The sequence below is a fragment of the Sciurus vulgaris genome (assembly GCF_902686455.1).
Source record: "Sciurus vulgaris genome assembly, chromosome: 9".
NCBI classification, from domain to species: Eukaryota; Metazoa; Chordata; class Mammalia; order Rodentia; family Sciuridae; genus Sciurus; species Sciurus vulgaris.
In genome coordinates, this window is record NC_136469.1 from 61048767 (window position 1) to 61070438 (window position 21672).

At 41.5% G+C, this 21672-nt stretch overlaps 1 protein-coding gene across 5 annotated transcripts in view; it reads left to right on the forward strand.

Annotated features, from left to right (window-relative positions):
* Window positions 1-21672, forward strand: part of TSPAN5 (tetraspanin 5) — a 161959-nt gene that overhangs the window by 58056 nt on the left and 82231 nt on the right. For 2 of the 5 annotated variants that reach the window (XM_079153841.1, XM_079153843.1), the window contains exon 1: window positions 2129-9432. The exons of the other annotated variants lie outside the window; for them this stretch is intronic. In XM_079153841.1, the coding sequence (XP_079009967.1) occupies window positions 9307-9432 (126 nt within the window). In that variant the 5' untranslated portion in view covers window positions 2129-9306. Of the gene's footprint in view, window positions 1-2128; window positions 9433-21672 lie in introns of those variants that run through there. 5 annotated transcript variants of the gene reach the window in all.

Sequence of the window (21672 nt, forward strand, 5' to 3'; positions counted from 1 at the left end):
GTGTTTGTACCTCGCCTTCATGGTGTGTAGCGATGTGACTGGAATTGCGGACAGCAGGCTGGGATGCCGAGAGTAAATCCTATCATCGGTGGCTCATTACCTGTGATTGCAGCACAGGAAAGAGATGTGACTGCATAAATGGAGCTTGATATGCTATTGAAATAACTCAGCCGATTCTTAGAAGAAAAAGGAAGAAAAAGGGTGGGGGAACACCCCACCTTCCACGGTGATGCCCCATGATCTGCTTCTACTGACTCTGCAACACCAGATGGAAGATTCAGTTTATTTTGACCCCACGTAGTAGTCTTTGGTCAGAGAAAATACATTTAGAACAAAAGGTAATGAAATTTTTGTGCCATGCTATACTATTTGTAAAAAGCTTAATTGTATTATTTTTTGAACCTATTTCTGGTTATCTGTATGTGGCTGGCATGCTAATCCCCAGTTATGGGGTCTATGCAATTGGAGAACGGAAGCAATTAACCGGCTAATGTAAAGAAATCCTGCTAAGGAGGAAAGAAAGGCATCCCTCACCCCCTCGTCAATTACTCCAAATTGGTGTTTATAGAGAATTAAATTCCCTGATAATTGCCTTCTCTCTTGCCTTTGTTTGTTACAGCCATCATCAGAGACCTTGAGTGAAAGCCCTGAGGGTATTTCTGGCTTCTTCTAAGTGGGTCCAGGGATCCAGCTGTTAAGCACCCACCTTTCGGGTTCCAGTGGTGCTTCCAAATAAGGATTGGTCTTAGTTCCAGGAAATTAGCTGACCCATAAGAAATATCATCATGCAAAAATATGATTACCCCAGTTAGCTGACGAGTGCTTGCTGTGCAGGAATTCACACTGTGGTGGTATATGGCATCTGGCATTGCAGATAACCTAGGTCTGTTTTGTAGCATGCACCAGTGTGCAAACCTGCTTCCCACGTAGGAGCAAAGAAAAGGGAAATGTCCAGAGCAAGACCTGAGTTAGGGGTCGGGGTGTAGATTCTAGTTCACTGCTGCCAACTCCTAGCTATAGCACTTTCCAGGCCTTCCACCTGTTCTGGGCCTCAGTTTTCTCATCAGTTCAATGTCATATTAACAGTTCAGTTTCTCAGTGACTTTATAAGGGTTTTAATCTATCCTTTTGTCAAAAGGATGCATTGACACAAATGAGAAGACACTTGAAAAACAAAACACTCTACAAGTGTAAGATGTTATTAAATGTAAACTCAATGACATTATTTCATTGTTCACATTAGAAAAACAATATTCGAAGTCTTCCAGGAGCACACAAGTTATTGTAGAGCTTAAATCTCCCTTTGGCAAAGCCCTTCTAGGACAGATAAATATGCTTCAGGGAAAACTTATCTCTTCAAATATCATAACTGGATTTTCTTTGGCTTCTTCCCCCATTGTTTAATCATGTTACTTTTGTCCTTTATTTCCTATCACTGGGAAAGTTGGGGAAACTGGAAGATTTTTACAACAGTAAGTAGAAATAAATGAAGGACCTATGGGCAGAGAGAAGAAATTATACTGACTGTATCCACTGCAAGAGATAGGAGAAGAAACTTTCAAAGAAATTGACAATGGTAATTTAAAATTTCCTTTTCAGAAGTGACAGACTCAGCAACAGAAAAGGGGGTTGTAATTTTTTTTTTTAAATTGAAGTTAGCACCCAACACTGCCCTTTTTTTCTTGGTGAGACATATGGTCAAAACAGATTTCTGTGGTGCTCTGCAGTCTCCGCTACCGGTCACCCCATTCATGTGACATTGGCACAGTTGGTTCATCTTTAAAAAGACTCAGTGATGTCTTAGAAATTTAATGCCTTTTTATTTTATTTTATTTTTCATCCTGCAGGCCACAATGAGGTTAATTCCTTTTTAACTTTCTGAGACACACCACTTTTACAAAATGGGAAAATGAAAGGGCTCTCTAAAGTGTGGCACAGAATATCTAGTTTGCAGAATAGATAGTGTTAGCCTGTGCTGGACAGAGTGGAGGACTTCTGTGATGGCTTCCACCCCCTGTGAGGGCTGGGGGTGTGGCTTGGTAGTCCAGCACTTAGTTAGCATAGGGCTCCTTCCTGAGTTCCTCCTAGCATGGGAGGGGGGAACCCTTTCAAGTGAAAGGACAAAGTAAGAAGCATAGGAAACATCTTCAGGGAAATGCCAAAGAGACCAATTATTATTAGAAAGCTTGGAAATGGCTAGGTTCATGGCCCCAGGCTCAAGCACTGTGGTCTTTATAGAAAATGTTGTCCCTTCTTTCTCTGGGGTCTGAGTGGAAAGAGTTCCTTTTTTGCTCCTGTCCTCCCTACCCCTCCGCACCTTCTTAGAGTAGTGTGATATATGTTTGCTCTTCATGGAGTTGAGAAAAAGGCAGACAGCCTAGGAAGAGACTAATAATTAGGCATCTTTAGAAGGTGTGAGACAAATTGGCAGCATGGCTGTCCAAGAAAACACAATGGGTCTTTGTTTGCAACCCAGAATACTAGAAATCGTGGGTCCGGGTGCTCCAGGGCTCCTAGCTGCAGGAGCCAGCCCGGGCTCTCTAATTGGATTGCTGGTTCACACAGTTTCTTCATCATTCCTGCCCACATTCCCTGAAGCATCTATTTGTTTTTGTCTCTGCAGTGGTATGAATTGACCAACCCTTTCCTTCTTTGGCTTCCTCCACTGTGACTGAAGGAAGCTTGGGATCCAGCCGTTGGCACTCATGATGGCTGCACAGCATGCTGGCCATCAGAGGATATCCGTCACAGGAAAAGCTACTTTCCCGCAGCCCCTCACCCTTGGCTTTGGCCCCAATGCCTCCCAACTGCCAGTGCATTCAATTCCCTGCCTTTGTCCAAGGGGCAGGACAGGGTACCACCTCCTTGGCTCCCCTCTTTCTTTTGGGAGCCAAAGTCACTCCTCTGTCGCAGGAACTGTGAGTTTCTTGTGCATGCCACTGGCTTGGTGGGAATATCAGAATGAGGATTGTAACTGCTCGTTGTGTGGAGAGTTGGCAAGGGTGCATCTGCTGTGCCATTGTTCATGTCTGTAAGGGAGCTGCAGAAACAAGTGTCTGGAATTAGATTCAGTGCTGCAGGACCCCTTTTCCTTTCTCCATTTAGACTTTTTTCGACAGAAGCTGCTTTTTGCTTGATTAACCGTCACAAACTCTGTCTGGAGTTTTGTATTTTGGAAACAGCTTTGCAAAAGGAAAATCATTATGTCTGTTGTAAAGCCCCAAATAAATTTCTCCCAGTGTAAGTGAAGAAAGAATAGAAGGGTTTAATCTATCTCCTTGCCTATTAGCAAAATAACGAGTGACCTAGTTCATCTACATATTAAATGTACTAGGCCTATCTGTGCCTTTTTTTTTTTTTTTTTTTTTTTAAACTTGTTACCTTGGAAACAATGCCCTAGCTCAGAAATCGCACAAGGCCTGAAGCAAATCTACAATCTGGTTTCTTCACACTGAAAAACCAGTTAATGGAGAAAGGTTGAGTTTTTCCAAAATATCTTCAGGGGTTAGCAGAAGAGACAGGGGAAAGAAAAAGTGATAGAGATGTATTCTTCTGGTAACATTTTCAAAACACTACTTCTAAATTAATTGAAAGTGGTTTTACCTAGACTTTAAAAAGCATTTAGTAGTATTGCCTCTTATAACTTCAAACTGCTTTTAAAGTAGGATTTTTGCAGATGCATTTATCAGTGCTGGCACAGGAGGAGGCAACTTCCAGCTGACACTGAATTCCAGACCCACCACTAGGGGATCTTGACACTGCCTTGTTTAATAGCACTGGTCCTTCCAGATTGGCAGAGACCTTATTTCCTCAGGCCAACTTTTTAGGAGACTAAGAAGCAATATTTTAAAATAGGCTTAGTCAGCAGCCAGAGAACAACACTGGTTCATCTTCTAACCCAAGTGTTTAGCCTCCATGTCCTGGTGGAGGATGGAACCTTAGTGACCTCTTTTCACAGTTGAGATTGACACCTGGAAAGGCGATATAAGTTCCACGCCTGGCATAGGGCAGGATCTGGAGTAGCAATCAGATTTCCTGATTCCAAGTCTAGTGCTTTTCCTACATCTGTCTTGATTCAGTAAACCACTTGCTCCGGGTTCTGTCGGAGGTAAAATTGGGTAAAGGATGTGAGAAGAATACTATTTCCTGAAAGTCAAATACTAGTCATTTTGCTTGGGAAACTGTAGAAGGAGAAGGAGATGTATCTTCAGATTTTAAATCCCTTCTTATTGACATTTGTCATTAATAGAAGAAATTTAATTGAGTCCATAACTTTGGATGCTCTGAGGACACATGTCAAAAACGTGCCTTCTCATTCAAGGAACATTTAGTTCTCCTGGTAACTACATCTTTCTGAAGTTCCTTTTACCATGCTTTGCAGTAGCGTCAGACCTATAGCAAGAGGAAATAAAATATCTTCTAGGCTTTTTCTTCTTAAAAATGTGGCTAGGGACAAGTTAGCCTGAGGCAATCACAGAATCTTTGAAAAGAGACTTTTTAGCAAGGAAATAGCTTTTTAAATACAGTGCAGGATTCTGGTCATGGCTTTGAGCTGGGAAGTTTACATGTACTAGTAGGAACTAGTCTATAATATCTTTGCAAGTACTTTTGTGTATTCATTTCTCCTTTGTAAACATGTTTTCTTACCTACTCTGGAGCTCAAGCACTGATGGTACATTTATTTGCTCACTCATTCCACAATTAAGGAGCTTCTTCTCTTGAGTACTCTGTATGACGAAGGTGCCTAGGAGGCCAAGCTGAGTACTATACATGTCTCCGGTCTCATTAATATTTAGGCATGGATGTTTATTCAGTAACTGGACATTTTTTAAATAAAGAGATGAGTCTTTTGACTACTTAGATGGAATGGGAATGATTGAATAACTTTCTCATAAGATGGCATTAGTTCAAGTATCCTTATAGTAAGAATAGTTCAGAAATGCTCCATGAGGTCTCAAAATAATCTCTGGTGCCAGAGGGCATAGAAGATCCTATGGACTTTGGCACTGGGAGTTGTTTGAGATTGAACAATGGGAAGGAGGGCCAGGGCAAGTATGGCAGAGTTTCATAGTTTGTGTATGTGATGGAATACCACAAAGCCAGTACTGATTATATTGTAGAGACTGGAAGGGAAGCGGAAGTGGAGAGGTAATAAATTTAATAGCAATAGCAGGTGCATACACCAAACTCCCCGTGAGGTACTTGGCATATATTCTCTCATTCATTCCTCTTAATACCTTGTGTGTGTGTGTGTGGGGGGGGGGGGGGGTGTTCTGGTTGCATGTTCCCAAGAGATTGATGAAGATCCCAGTGCTGGACAAGGTCTTTTAGCTAAGTGATGGGCAAGGATGAATCCTGGGTCTTTCTGATGTCTAAGCCCACCAACTCCTACCTTCATATAATACTCCCTTCTCTCTTATCAGGCTAAAAATTGGTCAGAGCTGCAGGGCTAATCATCTTCCTCCTTTCAACCATTAAAATAGAATCTCTGTTTTGCCAGTTAGAGATTGACATATGGAAAGCTTTGGGTAAGTGGGTGTGAAAGGGAGAGAAAAGGGAGGATAATTATATTGGAGTGTTAAGAATGGAAAGTGAAAATCTAGGACTAAACTGGCAAAATGAAATAGAAAATAAAAGAGTCACATAGAATTACAAACATAGCCTTGATTTCCAATCTATTGTACCCTAATTTTTTTCAGTAGACAAATTGAAGTTGGACTATGGAATAGGCTAGGGAGTGAGTGATTTCTGGATAAGTACAAGATTCTGGGATTTTACTGTGCTGGGAACTGAGCCCAGGCCTTCATGCATGCTTTGCAAGTGTTCTACCATTGACCTATACCCCATGCCCTTTTTATTTTTTATTTTGAGATAGTATCTCACTAGATTGCCCAGGCTGGCCTCAAACTTACCTCAAAATTCTTCCTGCTTCAACCTCCCAAGTAGTTGGGATTACAGGCGCGTGGCCCTCCCTCCTTTCTGGGTGGTACCAAGGACAGCGTTTTTTGTTTTTTGTTTTCCCCCCTACCGTAGGGAATTCACAACTAATGGTGGCTATAGTACATCTTTTGTGGGCACCATGATACCATTTTCTTTATTCTCGTGACTAGTGCTTTAATAAGATAAAGTCGACATAATCCCTGCCTTTGTGAGTTTGCAGTTTAACAAGGAGCACATGTGATTGCAATACAGTGGAATTTGTACGGGGTGGGGAACGTCCATGAAGAATATAAAGTGAGTCCTTCTCAGAATTTCAGTGGTGTGGAAAATGAGTGAGTGGAAAGATTCTGGATTTCTTTTTACAAGCGGCTTGAAGGAACTCCTCGAAAAACTGTTTTGTAGAGCGGTTTACCAGGAGATTTGTGATTTTAAACTTAGAGTGGAGGTCACAGTGAGCCTGTTGTCCATGAGACTTGTGTTCAGATCCATGGCAAGTCACTGCGTGGCAAATGCCTTCTTATCCTGACTCTCAGGATGGAAAGCCAGTCTCTTCTGCATATTTTCCCATCTCACTTTTCTTTTTATCACATGTCAGGAGCATTTATTTTATTTGAGTTTTTACAAGACTTAGGCAGTGTTGGTTTGAACCAGATGCTGGTGTTTAGGGCTGGCCATCTTGGTTAGCACTTGAACTGCTCTCTTCTGGACCCCCCAAGTGCCCACAACTTCTTGTCAGTTTTGTGAAAGATTGTGTCATTTGGTTTCATATGGTGGGTCTCTTGGACCAAAAACACATTTATAGGCAAATTCCTGACTGCACAGAAGGCTTTGAAATATTCTTAACTCAAAAAAGTCAGAAAGTTGAGCTGAAGACAGAGGAAAGAATTACTGTTTTCTTTATAATGTGCAGCAAAATATGCACTGATACCATTGTAGAATATTAAGTTGTTATTGCAATAAATAAAAAGTTAATCCATTTTGGTTTGTGTTGTTCTTGTTTGTAGAGTAGTGTAATTGTGACAGAGTAATTAATACCCTACAGAGGGATTAGCCGTCAAGAATGAGATAAAAACAAGGAGAAAAGAACAGAGCTGCCCGGAAGACAGGGGAGTTGAGAAAGCGCTGAGGCATAGAATTTCCTGGCTGATTATAAATTTTCGCATTGACTCATGCTAATCAACTGGGTTATTCAGGTAACACGGATCAGAAGTGATGGTGCTCCCAGATGGGTCAGCTTTTTCTCTGGTTGCCAGCCAAAACCACCAGGCGCCAAGTGCTGCTTCACTATGTGCTTAGAAGAAGCTTTCCCATTTTCAGAATTTACTTATGTTTGTTATCTGTTATTAAAAGTTCTTTTGATCATCACTGAGGCTATAAAAATCTTAGAAAATGAAAGGTAAGTAAGAAGGGAGTCCTCTGCAAATGAGGATTTGTTTTTTATACCAGAGCTTGGGGCCTCTCAGTACTGACAAATTGTTCTGGTTAATTTTTCTTGCCCTTTTTATTGGCCCTGGGGTTTTTAATGGTCAGCCTGTGCTTCCAGATTGAAGTCATTAACTTGGGCCAAAACAGGAGGGAATTTGAGAAGAGACAGTAGTGAGAAGAGAGTAGAGAGCTAGCTGGAATCTTTTATTTTCCAGAGAAATTAGACAGGAATCAGATTACTTGTCCCTGTCCTTCATGGACTCTGACCAGGCAGCAGAGGGGAACGTCTTCCTACAACGGGCTTCCTATACCTGACTGACATTGTAAATACTCTGAAGTGGCAGGCTTCTTATTTTGGAATTGAAAAGCAAAAAAAAAAAAAATTTTTTTGGAAAAGTTACTAAAATTGTATTAAAAATCCGTTGTTTGGTTTTAAAATCAAATAATGATTTGTGAATAGATTAGACACAGTTTCTAGCTGTCTTTTAATCTCATGCCCTCCAGGTGCTTCATGAGGATCCTATGACCCTTGTCTTGGTGTTCTCCTGTCTATTCTCCCCTCCTTGCCTCACTCCCAGTGGCCTTCTACAGGGTGGGTATTACACTGTCTCCCACGCCATGGTGAGGGCTGATTGAAGCAAGTGTAGGTGGGACCTCCAGCCTTCCCAGGAAGTCTGAGCCCAGAGTAATTTTACCCTCATAATCTTTCCCCAGTTTGCACCAGAGTAAAAGAGGTCAGCCAGAGAGCTGAGCCTCTCTGGTATCCGACAGTCTGGATCAGAGGACATTTCCATGAGCTATTTCCTTGGGGCCAGATGAACTTGACAGTGCAATCTGCATCATCAGCCCCCTCCTGCTTCAACCTGATAATAGTGGTGGCCACCTCCTGAAATAGTTCATCAGAGGCCTGAGCCTGTCAACTCTATATAGAAACACCTGCATGTTTATAATTGTGATGAGCAAGAGCTTTTTTTCCCCCCCCAAACCATAGAGGTTTATTTAGGAAAGTAGATGCATATTCAAGGAAGAATGGAGGGCTGTCTCAAGAGAGTCACCTTTGGAGGAAAGCAAGGAATGTGCATTCAAGGGAGAACGTGGGCTCTCTCTAGAGGAAGAGACAGACAAGCTTATTTTTTCTTAAAGAGGGTAATGGAAATTTTGGTTCCAACCAGCATTTCTATTTTTTCTAGACAAACAGGTAGGAAAATTTTTTCCTAGATGAATTGCTAATGGAAGAAAATGATATGACTGGCTAATGGAAGAAAATGCTGTTGTGTATTGTTAAAATGTCACAAAGCAGACACTATCCTAGCCAGTCATCACATATATGCATATGTTCGTTCTTTTAAAGGATGATTGAAACATCTCTTTGGATTGAGGTTTTTAAAAACTTCACTTAGCCTTTGATACAAACATGCAAAAAATTTCATGTAATTTTTCACATAAAATCTCACATAATAATTGAGACTAAATTACTTGTTGTTTTGAAGTGTCTGCCTTGCACATTGTTTATGAAGCTCTGACTTGAATAAACATAGCTCTGGATGTGCCTGAATGCCATCCCGAAGCCAAGTGAGATGGCTGGGATTAGAGAAACCCTTGAAAAAGCAAGACAGGTAATAGGGAGCAATTGCTGAGTGTGAAAGTCTTAATGTTGAAGTGCATTCTTACAATGCAATTTTCTTGTCTGCCTTGTTATCTTACAGTTTCAGTGGAAAAACTAATAACAATGCTATTTCAAAGAAGTAGTTAAAAAATAATCAAAATGAACAGAAAATGGAACCCTGTCCTCTTGGTTAAATATTCATTTACTCTGCTCTGTTTCTCTTGCTTCTCTAAAAACAACCTGTACAATCCTCTCTGTACAGTTGCACCATTATTAACACTCTCTTAGCTTAGTCAGTGGCTCAGGGTTCTTGAAATTCAACTTGCTCTTGGCTCATGTGTGAAAGATGTTGCACCTGGGCAGTTTTGTGGAGGCTAAGAATTGTTTTACTTCTGCATTGGAGTTTCTGGTGGTTCTTATACACAAAGAAGAGCACATTCAAGGATGCTGGAGAATGCCAGGTGAAGCTGGGAAGTGTCCTGGCCCTCTTGGGCTCCCTGACAATGGAGGATGATTGTGGGTGTTGTGCTACAGTTTGACAAGGCCCTTCCCAGGAACCTGTGGGGAGCAGATGCTCTGCTTTAGCAGCTTTGTGAGGAGAGCTGCCCCTCCTCCTTCCATCCTGTTTTTATCTCTTTATTTCCTTGGCATCAGTAACTACACCAGGGATTTTATTTATGTATTAAAGAACTGAGGAAAATGCACTCAATGGTGTGGACCAGATGCAGGTGAGAAATGGACCATTGTTACCTCTGGAAGCTTTCAGCTGGTGTGCTCAGGGGAAGCTCTGCATTAGGGAAGTGCCCTGGGCAGCTTAAAGGAGAGGAGACTTCCTGAGAGGTCACTGGGCAGGAGGTGGGCACTTCCTTTGGATCTGGAAGAAAGATGGCTCTCTGCACCTGAAAGAATAGAACTGGAGATGATTCGGGGTCCCTTAACAAAGGAACCATTCCCTGACTCAACGCAGAGGGGAGAATGTGCAGGTATGAGTGATTGTATGAATTTGTTTATTCCTGTGGGTTCAGTGTCCTCTGAGGCTTCCTTTGTCCATGCCCGTGTCATTGCTGTGGCTCACCAGTCTTCTCTACTAACATAAGTCTGCAGTGAATTTTTAAAATCTCAAATCAAATGGGTTTGTGGACTTTCTAAATAAAAGGGGACTATTCTCAGCTTTCAAAAAGGGAAAGGAAATGTGCTGCTCTTTTTGCATCCTACCACCAAAGCCTAGCATAGGGTCTGACAAATAATAAATACTACAAATATGGGTTGAAAGAAGGAAAACAGAGGTGATGTTTTGGAGAAGAGCTAAGAGGGGAATTTGCTTTTGACTAGATAAACTGAATATCACCAGGGTTATTTTCTCTTTAAGTGTAAGTAGTTGGGGTACATGAATGAACTTCTTCACAGTTGTGTTGGCTCTGCAGCCATAAAGGTGATGGAGTTTCCAGCTCATGTTGCAAGTTCATGTCTCAGGAGGAGGTTCTGTGAGACTTGGGGCAGCCTCCTGACCACACAGCTTTGCATAATTGATTAACTCTGCATAGCTGTTTGTGTTCCTTTCCTAAAATAAATTTCACTTTCTAATTAACTCTCCAGAATTAATAAGTGCCAAAGAACAGGATGTGATCTTGTGATCTGATATGGTGATATGGCCAGCTCCCTAAAAAAGTATAATTAGTGATCTTGAATCTCTGAGGGGGCATTTTTAGTTCCTGAACTGGTCAACTGGTCTCTGAAAGTAACTCCTTCTTACTGTATTTCCTACATGCCAGGCACCTTGCTGATGGCTGCTCCCAGTTACCCCTTTGATCTTCTCTTCTTCATCCCAGACACCCTGAGCATTGGCACTGTATGGCCATCTTTGGTGAAGTCACTGGGTGAAGTCACTCAGGGAGGTCACTTAGGGAAGTAGACACAGCCAGTAAATAATAGAACTGGATTTAAGCAGCAGGAATGGGACTAGGGAGGCAGTGCCCCTACAAGGCAGGTCTCTTTCCTTCTCTTTTCTTTCTCATGGGTGTTCCAGTTGTCCTTAGGGCTTAATTGTTTCTGCTCTGTACTGTGAACTCAAATGTGATGAACATGAGTAGATGTGGTACAGATTCCAAATAAATGCACTCCAATGTATAAGACAAGTGAAGGAAGTTTTTGATGTATCACATCACTTGTGTAGTGGTGGCTCATGATCCTGGGAGTCAATTTTGCAGCAATACTATGAGGGAAAAGTATGCATTTTATATTATGAGGGGAAAGTTCCAGATGCAGGATACAGCTTGATTCTCAATGAGGGCTTTGGGCATTGGCTCCTGTTTCAGTATCAGGATCCCATTCTTTATTTTGGCCCTCGAGGACCAGTGCTTATTTTTATGTATTTTATACCAGTGCAAGACTTCTGGCCTGGGAGAAGCTATATGGTGAGGGGACCTAGAATTTGAAGGAGAAAAAAACAATGAAGGATTCCGGTTCACGAGACTGCCTGGTAAATTGTAAGGACAGCAAATATGTAAATCAGTGTATCAGTAACTCCTGGATCAGAGATGCCAGGTACTTCATAAGACTTAAATATAAAGCATGAGCAATGGGGTTGAAAGTAGGGACTGCTTCTGACTCCTGTGTTAACAGAAATATGAAAATACAGAAGTATGAAGAATAATTTTTCCAAATTGAGTTTTAGATTTTATTTTTATTTTTTTGTTACCAGGTATTGAACCCAGAGGTACTGTACCACTGAGCCACATCCCCAGCCTGTTTTTAAAAATTTTTATTTTGAGACAGGGTCTTGCCTAGTTGCTTAGGGCCTTGCTAAGGTGTTGAGGCTGGATTTGAACTCGCGATCCTACTGCCTCAGCCTCCCAAGCTGCTGGGATTATAGCCATGCACCACTGCACCCAGCTTGGGTTTTCTTTTTAAGCAGAATATAAGACATATTCATTATATTCGTGTACTATTCATGTACTGGGTAGGAGAGTCAATAAAAAGTAATAAATAGATTTACGTTTAAAAAACTTATTAGCAATGGTACTTTTGAATCACAGGGTCTATATTAGATAATCCAACATACTAAGACAATCTTATTTGGTTAAGGTACAACTGTGTTAATTTTATTTTCCTTTTTTGAAAAAGGCAGAATTTGTGGATATTGTGAACTTAAGTTTTGTAGCATTGCAGGTTGATTTTGAGTTAATTGAAAAATTCAAAGTTTTAATAACATTGGAGAAGTGAATTGTACATATAAATTATGAGAGAAAGAAAAATTAATACCATTTGATGTTTCTTTTTTTTTAATCTCCTTGTAAATAATGTGAATATTCAGAAAGCAATAAAATACTATAGACCTTCAGAAACAGAGAAAGGAAATAAAATTAGCTCCCCCCCCACCCCATTTTCTTTCTTTCAGGGCAGCTAGAAATGACATTGGATACAATATTATGATTTGTCATTGCTTTTTTATTCGAAGTACTGGGGAATAAACTGGCCTCATTCATGCTAGGTAATCACTCTACCAGTGAGCATTATAGTTTCTGGTGAAAGAAAAAAAGTTACCAGAATAATGTGTGAATGTTGAGTGAGATATTGATTACTTAAACTTTAAAAAAAAAAAATCAAAAGGAAGTTTTTATTATTGCTAATTAAGATGAAATAGAGCTGAGATACTATTCCTGGCCCTCTTTTTGAATCTCAGAATCAACTCTTGGATAAACCCCAATGACTCTGGCTAGTAAAATCTCCAAGGAAGTAATCTCAGACACCGGTTAGCAGAAGAAAATAAGCAGAAAGGCTTGAGAAGAACATTCACTGGGAACTCACAAATGGCTCTGGGCGACTATTGGCTGGAAGAGCTTAGATCTGAAGGATTAGCATTTCTATTGTCTCATTGGGAGGGATGCTGCAAGGATGGGCTCTCTCTTCTTTAAATACAAACGCCCCACCCCACTGTAGATTCACTCTCCACTCAAGTCTTTCATGAAAATTTGGAGAACCTTTATTTAAGTAAGAGAGAGAATAGTGAATATCTTGGTTATTGATACATTTCAAACTGATTTCCCATTTTTTTGTTTGCAAGTATTTGCATCTGTGTGTCCACATCTTTTCATATTTAGTTTGTACCATATTTTTACACAGTGAGTTTTTCCCAGTGTCACAAGATGCTTGGCTCAAGGCTCCCCATCGCTGTCATCCTGTCAGCCCTGTTTGCCCTTCACTCTGTGCACTGTGCTGCAGCATCTGCCCTGTTTCCACATCTCAGCAGCTGTACTCTCTGTTCTGTTCCTCTGGTCTGGAACATCCCAGTTCCTACCCTGTTCACCTGGCTAGCTCTTAATTTTTGTATCATCCTTTTTTTTTTTTTTTTTTTTTTTTAATTTGGATAGATTTAAGTGTTTTGGGAAGTGGGCAAAGACCATTTTATCTGGATTACATAATGTGGACTCCAATGGACAGAACAGTCTCTTAACTTTTTTGGTAATGTCATTTACTGGGAGTCCTTGCTAACCTCTCTCCACGGTTTTGCATAGCAGTAGAGAATAAGGGTGAGGAGAGAGCATTCCCATTTTCCAAAATAGGAAACCAGGATTGAAAGTGTTGGAAGCCAGGTCTATACTGTGTTTTCTGATTGTGACCCGGTGGGACACTGCCATGGGGGAGGGAAGGTACCTTGATGAGGCACTTGCATGAACCACCACATCTTGTACTCAAGACTATCAAGGCCTTGCTAGACTGGAGTATTGATAGTAAGATCTGGTTTCAAAATGCGTAAAGTTAAAGAGGTCTTTGGGAGCAAGTTCAAGATCCTCTGAGGGATTAACTATTCAAAATCCCCCAAGAACGAGTCTTGCATTCATCCTGTGTGTGACAAAGGTTAGAACTCTTTGTACAGAGGGGAAAATGAGCTTTAACCTACTCTGATCCATGAGGGGAAAACTGCCCATCACTAACTATTGATAAGTTTAGGGGGAAAAATAAAGAAATACAGTTCAGGTTCAATGAGTCGGTGAAATATGAGGTGCTAAACTTTTAAAGGTGTGAGAAGTTGGCTATTTTTGGTGATAAGGGTTAACTTAAAGATTCACAATAAAGAAATCTGGAATGTTAAGGCATCTGCATCATTCAATTCAGTAGAGCAAATACTTTTCCAGGCCAAATGGAACCATTAACCTTGTTGGAATCTCTTGGCCTTTAAAAATGATGACATTGTGGCTAGTTTTGTAAATATAATTTATGCTTGAATCTGTAAACCACGGGTCAGATTAATTTAGCAATGCCCTCAGGGACCTAGCTGATGAAGAGCTGGTCTTTCTGCATCACAGCATTGTGTTAATGGCCCACTTCTACCGTGAGAGTCTAATGTTATTAAGTTACCTAAATGCTTTCCTGTTCCCTGCCATATAATTTTGAACCATAGGCACATTTGGGGGATGATTTTTTATTCATATTTTGCTTCAAAAACAAACTAAATCAAACTAAAATCCAGAGCCCTCTGTACTGTTGCTTCTTAATAACATTATTTAATCCTTAGTCGGTGATATGAGAAGATCGGTATTTCACAGTTTGAGCATTCTTGCTCTCATAAATTGAGGTAGTATTAGGTGACAGTTTCTTACAGTTTCAAGTGTTAGTTTAAACTCATTTGTAGTTGTTATCTATTTTAGAGTGGAGTTACTCTGATTCAGAAGTTGGTATTTTATGACTTGGTGTTTTAAAATGCAGTAGACAATAGATAGGAAGAACTGTTTATGAGATATATTTGGTTGTGTGTTTTCTTTGTATCACCAGGTCCAACCACAAAGGAAAAACAAAATTCTGAGACTTTGAAGACTGTATACCCAATGTCTCCTGTAAGCCCCCTCCAGAAATTTCCAGTTATTGTTAGTATTGCTTGGATTGGTAGCCATGGTCAAGGAATGAAAAAAAAAAAAAAAAAGAAAAATTTCTAAACAAAGAGGAAATATGGTAGTAACTGCGAAGTGAGTCCCCCCAGTGCCCCCTGCCCCATAGGAAAAATGTGTAGCTTTTTCCTTCTAGAAAATTCTTCAGCCACTGATGAAAACAACATATGGTTAGTTTTATGAGGACCGAGAGGCAGATGGCGACCTATAGGCTAATTATGCAGTGGGCAAGATTCTTCAAACAAATCACAGTGGTTGTGACATGGCTCTTTCTCATGAGTTAGACAATCTGGACTGTTTATTGTCACACCAGGTAAACTCGTTCCAGGTGAATGGGAAAAAGGCGCTACATGAGGGAGTATGTTTACAACATCGCTTCATCTCCATGTTGATCTAGTGGCTAAAAGGAAAAAAAGGAATTCAGGGAGTTAAAAGAGGGAATACAGTAAAACCTCAGGGCTAGGGGTGTAGCCCCATGGTAGGGTTTGCCTGGCTTTCATGAGGCCAAGGGTTCCAACCCCAGCACTGCAAACAAACACAACCCTCAGCTCATGCTAGGCCTGCATTACTTTGGACAGCTAACTTTCTGCATAGCTGTGGGTTTTGCCCATTAGACATCGACATTTTTCTCTTAATGACTTTGAGTCTTTCAGAAGTCTCCCTTACCCCTTGAGAACAGAATGGTGGCACTTGGCAGGCCTCTGCCTTGCAGCCTTTGGTCTTGCCTCTCACCCTGCCTGGGGTACTTGTACCCAGTGTCTTCGTGGGTCGGTATGTCCATCTCATCCCTTGAGGGTCGCATCCCCTTCTTGGCATTCCCTCTCCCTAGCTGAAGTTTTCCTCACCACATTTTTCAACCATCTGGTATTTTCCTTTTTATGCTTAAATGTTTATTATTTTACTGTATCTTTCCCCAGATCTAAGCTTCACGTGGGCAGAGGTCTCAGTCTGTCCTCTGCTGTGACCCCAGCCATTAGAACCATGCTGGCACAAGGCAGCGTTAATATCTGTTGAAGTACGGAAGGAATTAAATAAAATTCCTCTAATCTTCCCCACAGTGCTACAACACAGGCTTTGTCCTCCCTGTTTGTGGATGGGTCACATGTCCCATTGTGCATTGTTCCTGTGCTTATAGTTTCAATGTGTGTTCTTCTGTATTGTTATTTCTTGTCTGTCTCCCCCATTGATCCATCTTGTCCTTGAAAGTACAAATTTTGGAGGCTCGTTGTTATGTCTACCATGCCTAATAACACTTTTGTTTTTCTTCTTCTTCTTTGTGGTGCTGGGGATGGATCCCCCAGGTCCTCACATGTGTTGGCCAAGGGCTCTACCTTGCCTGCTACATCTCCCTCCCAGTAATACCTGTTGATTAGTACGTGTTTATTGACTGTAGGAAGGAACTGTTTCACTAAGGGAAGTGGTTGCTGCCCTGGGGCTTTTTCCTTTACAACTGGTTTTGCCCTCTTTAACCAAGAGAAGTACCTGTGATCTGAATCCTGGTTTGTCAGATGTTGGGACCCTTCTGCTATATCAAGAGTTCCTAACCATTTCACAGACTCCATTTTTTAGTGTCAAATTTCCCAAACCCCACAAACCATAGAACATGTAGTTCTTATTTATCTGATTGAGAAACTATAAATAAAAATGCCATTCTAAGTTTAATAATGCTTTAAGTCACTATTTTTATTCATTTTGCTAATGTTCTAAATTAAAAAAAAAAAACCAGCACAATATGTGGGAGACCCTCTTATGTGTGACAGTGCTTACCAGTCCCCCACCCCCACACGCCTCTGTGGCTCTCCCTACAGCCACCTCTTCACCCCTAGGCAGCTGGCCCTCCATCTGTGACCACAGACTTCTGGTCAGCTTAGTTTTTTGCTTTGTCCTTTATATGATGTTATGTCTCCTCTCTGGCTGCCCATTTTTGGTTTTGTCAGGATTGCTCCCAGCCAGTCCTTTTTCATTTGTAATAAGGCTCAGGTTTGGAGGAGATGGTCAAGCCTGTTAGAACTTGTTAGAATGAAGAAAATGAACAGGTGGGCTCTGAGTGAGCTGCAGGAACTTACATCACACAGATTTGTTATGTTGGGTTTGGCTGCAGGCCCTGAGAGGCCAGGTTCTTGGACCTTCTCAGGATACCTGTGTCAGGTGAGCATCCATTGCTTACAAGATAGTTTGACTCAGATCAGTAGGAGGTGGAGTGTGGACAGAAGCAGGGTTGGGAGTGAATGAAAGAGCAGAGATAGCACAATGAAAGGGCCTTGACCTGGCCAAGGGCACAGGAAGCACCAAGGACTAAAGGGCAAAGTCAGCTTCATTTGGATACTTGCTCCAGTCCTCCACCTCTGTGTTCCTCTCTGCCTAAGCCTCTCTGGCTCCCAGCTTTTTGGACACTGTGTTGTGTCTTTTTATGTATTTGTTTTTCTTTCTTCCCTTTACTCTGCTAATAGCTGAAATTTGCAGCCAACATTTATGTATGTCCTGTTGGTGGGGAAATTTGGGATATAAATAAGATGCTATGGGGGTTATAGCCTTTCTGTAGGGAAGTGGTAGTTTTTGTTTTGCTGTTTTTTGGCACACATCACAGCCTTTACACCCACTGTTAATGCAAGAGTCTCTAGTCCATGGCTCAGGATGTACCAAGTCCTACCTAGTCTTATCTTGAGGATCAGAAAATTTTGATGTCCATGGAGAACGGGTGGTGGTGGGAGGGTGTCCTGGAACTAATCCACAATGGATAAGAGATAATTTAAAAAGATACACACACACACACACACACATACATATATATTTTTTATATGTGGAGATATGTATGATTATATATGAATATATATGGTTTAAGAAGTCGAAATAGGGCTGGGGGTAGAGCTCAGTGGTAAAGCATATGCTTAATATACACAAATCCCTGGTTTGCATCCTCAGCATCAGAAAAAAGAAAAGTCATAAGTTAGGGTTATGGAGTTAGGATATTGAGTTACAATGTCTAATAATAAGCACAGTAAATATTTATTATTAATATTAACTTATTAGAATTTGGGGATGGTTCATTTTTTTAAAAAAGTAAATTAGGTAAATTTGTAAGAGAAGGTAAGGGATAAAGAGAATGCATTTGAAACTGCTGAAAGTGCACTGCAAATGGTTTTGTGAGTTTCTTTTTAGCCAGTGAAAAAAGGGTATGGTTAGCCTCATGTTACAAAATACATGATCCAGCTAAGAGAAGTCAGAGGGCCTCGTAAAATGGATGCTATGTAATAATGAGAACCATCTTTAGCAAAATCCCCATGTAAATATAATAAGGAATATTTATGGCAGATTCCTATAATATCCCCCCAGTGTTGGCCAATGGGACAACCAAATATTGCATCTCAATCAGAGCATTCTGCAAGAGGCAAAGGGGTTTTGAAGGCATGTATAATACTATACAATACACAATGGAAATATTTGCTCCCAAATTTTCAAGTGTTCTGCCTATGGAGCCAGGTAAATTATACCAAGACTTTGGTAAAGGATGAGAATAAAGGAGAAAAAAATGTATGAGCTCTCATCAAGACTGTGTTCCTGCCCGGCACAGTGGTGCACACCTGTAATCCCAGTGACTTGGGAGCCTGAGGTAGGAGGATTGCAAGTCCAAAGCCAGCCTCTGCAACTTAGTGAGGTCCCAAGCCACTTAGGGAAACCCTGTCTCTAAATAAAATGCATAAAAGGGCTGGGGGTATGGGTCAGTGGTTAAGCGCCCCTGGGTTCCATCCCCAACCGCCCCCCCCCAAAAAAAAAGACCATGTTCCTACCTTTTGATATATTTGTCTCTGCATTTTAAAAATGTCTGCTCTCCAGTGCTCTCAGCTGCGTATTTTCTTGCTCTTTATCCTGTCAAGTAGATTGGGGAAGATTCTGTGTATTTCCAGAATTCTCAATTTTTGGTGGCCCTAGCATATTTTCTTTGGTTTGTAAATCTTACTCTTTTGGAAAAATCAGTTAGATTACAAGATGACTATATACTGAAACTGTCTTGCTTTCTCATCATTTTGCCTTTCTTATCATCTCTGAGATTTTTGTGATAAATTTTCACCGAATGGGGAATTAAGTTATTAACATGAGTTGCAGTTTGGAAATTTTGGGTCAGATGATGAAACTGAGTGAACATGTGGTCTTTATGTAGGCAGTGCCCTGTGGGCTTGGGTTTTGGCCCACGTGGTAGGTGTTGGCTTTTCATGTGCTGTCGCAGATCTGGCACACACCTGTGCCTTATTATTGGGAATTTCTACACGTGTTGCTGCAGTCTCTTAGGTAAGATCATATTTTCCAGTCCTCTTGCTGTTTCTTTTCCACCTAGCATAGGTGAAAGGAAATAAAGTTAAATATGATTTGGTGTCTGATGTAAAAATCAAAATGTCCATGGATTCAAAGATTCAAAAGTGTGAAAAAATAACATTGATTCTTCTCCTTATCTCTTTTGGTTGAACAAGTTTGGTTCTCTCCCTCATGGCATTCTTTGTCTTAGATGTTCCCACTGTACTCTGTGCATATTGCCATCGGATGATATTTGCTAAAGTAGTAAATTGACCTGTCAACACCTGGGACTGGAAACTGTGAGGGTAGGGATCCCCACTCACGGGTGCATAATGTCTGCTATTTCGTAAACACTCAGCAAATGTTTGTGGCATGAATGGAGTGACCGACCACTTATTGAAAAACTTTATGGTCCCAACCAGTCATTGGATTGGGCACAGTTACTATAGAAACATCTCTGAAGACGATGTCTCAAACCAAATTCAAGTTCAACACATCTTCCTATCTGTCATAAAGCAGCCCCACTGTGAGTCCCTGAGATGGAAACACTTCGTACCATCTTTGCATCTCTTTTAACTCCCTGGGTTTCGCTTACGTTTTCCTCTTCCTTTCTCCATTCCTACTGCCTTTACTCTAGTGTTCGCTTTTGGTCACCTTACCTCTGTGGCCTTCAAGCTCGCTTGCTGACATGAGCTTCCCCGCCAGCCTCTGTTCTGCTGCAGCCAGACTAGCTGTTCCAGCATCCCTTCCATTACGGCGCCCTGCAGATGGTCAGCATAGATTTCCCCAAGAAGTTTTGCAGGGCATTGTGTTCCAGGGCACATCCCTGGTCCCTTGATGACCCTCAGCCCCACAGGCTCAGAAACTCATTTTATGAGCATAAAAAGAGCTAATCTCTCCATCGTGTTAACCCAGTTCAGGAAGTAGATATATAAAACCGGATTACAGCTTACTGACTTAAAAAATGAGAATAGAACTGTTTCTATTTCCATTTCATGGCCTGGGATTCTTGGTGTGGGAACAACCGGTACACATTTTCTTCCTGTAGCCAGGCCTGCGTGGGAAGCCAAATCATAATCAGATGCTTAGTTGGCCCAAATGGAATAAAAACAAAGAGAAGCTAAGTTGTCAGATGGCATCAGGTTAAGTCCAAGGCGTCCATTTCATGGTCAGAGGCTTGCCAGCGGGAAGACCAAAGAGAGCTAGCTTCCCCACCTGCACCTCTCCGCAGTGGGGCTGACTTTGCCAGCAGGACCCGAAGCCTCCGAGCCCTGAGGATGTGCCTCCAGCCCTTTCTCCATAGTCCAGTTGCCAGTGACAAGGCTATTACTGTTCTCTTTGACTGACCGTCTTTTCTTCACTGTCAAGTCTGACCACGCCCCTCCTGATTGATGTTCTTGCCCCTGGATTTAATACTGTCAGTGTTAGAGGTCTTGGAGCTGTTTCTTTAGGATGAGTTTGCATATCTTGGCTTTTGAAGTTTAGCTTTGAGAGCGGAATTATTTCCTTCATTTCAAAGCCTCACTATCTCTCCTCCACACTCCACCCATGTCCTTTCCTGAAAACCTTTTAAGCCCAAACTCTTGGTGGTGGCAGTCTCCCTTCTTTGTCTTGCGTTAAGGTCCTTGATCAGCCTCTTCGAGCTAGCCAGTCTTACTTTCTGCTCTTCTCCCGGTGAATGAGGGGTCTGGGTCACAGTCCCCAGGGTATCACTTTCTCTGCTGGGGTTTCCTGAGTTCTAAAGACCCATCTTGATCCTCTCCAAGAGTGCTGTAGGGTCAGAGAAAGGGACATGTGTTCATTTTATTTATTAGTGCAGGATTCTGTGTAGAGGACACAACTTCTTTTTTAAGCGTGACCATTTTACCTGTATGATTTCATTTAGTGCTCTGTGAAGAGGTGCTACAGGTTTAACATCCCTAAACAGTGAAACCTGAGGGGCTCTGGGTTTTCAGATAAGGGATGCTCAAATCAGTGAAGTCTAAGCAAATGTTCCCAAATCTGAAAAATTCCAAAGTGCTTCCAGTCCCAAGTGTTTGGGATATTTATTTGGAATCTAAGTGTTATCCCTGCTTTACAGATAAAGTGAAGCTCTTTGTGCCCAAAGTCTCAGGACTGATAGGAACTACCTGGGTTTGTCTAACTCCTGCGCCTTCTCTGAATTTCAGTGTCCTCTGCTGTGTCAGACTGGACTCTTGACTGACAGCCCCAACTAGCCCTGCCTTTTTCTGCACTCTGCCCCTGTGTCCCAGCCAAGTCCTACCTGACTTTCCAAGCCCCTCTCAGGTTGTACCTTCTCTCTCACTCCCTCTCCTCCCCTCTTTGCTCACCATCATCTCTGAACTCCTGTGGTTCTGGAGGAATAGGTGAGGCAGACCTGTCTATAATTATATCCCAGTCATGCTGTGCTGTTTTGAAAAAGTTGACTACACTCTCTGAATCTCTGAAAAAAAAATGAGCCTAATAATGACACTGCCTCATGGGGTTTCTAGATGATTCCATAAAACTGTGTGGAAGTTCTTTGTA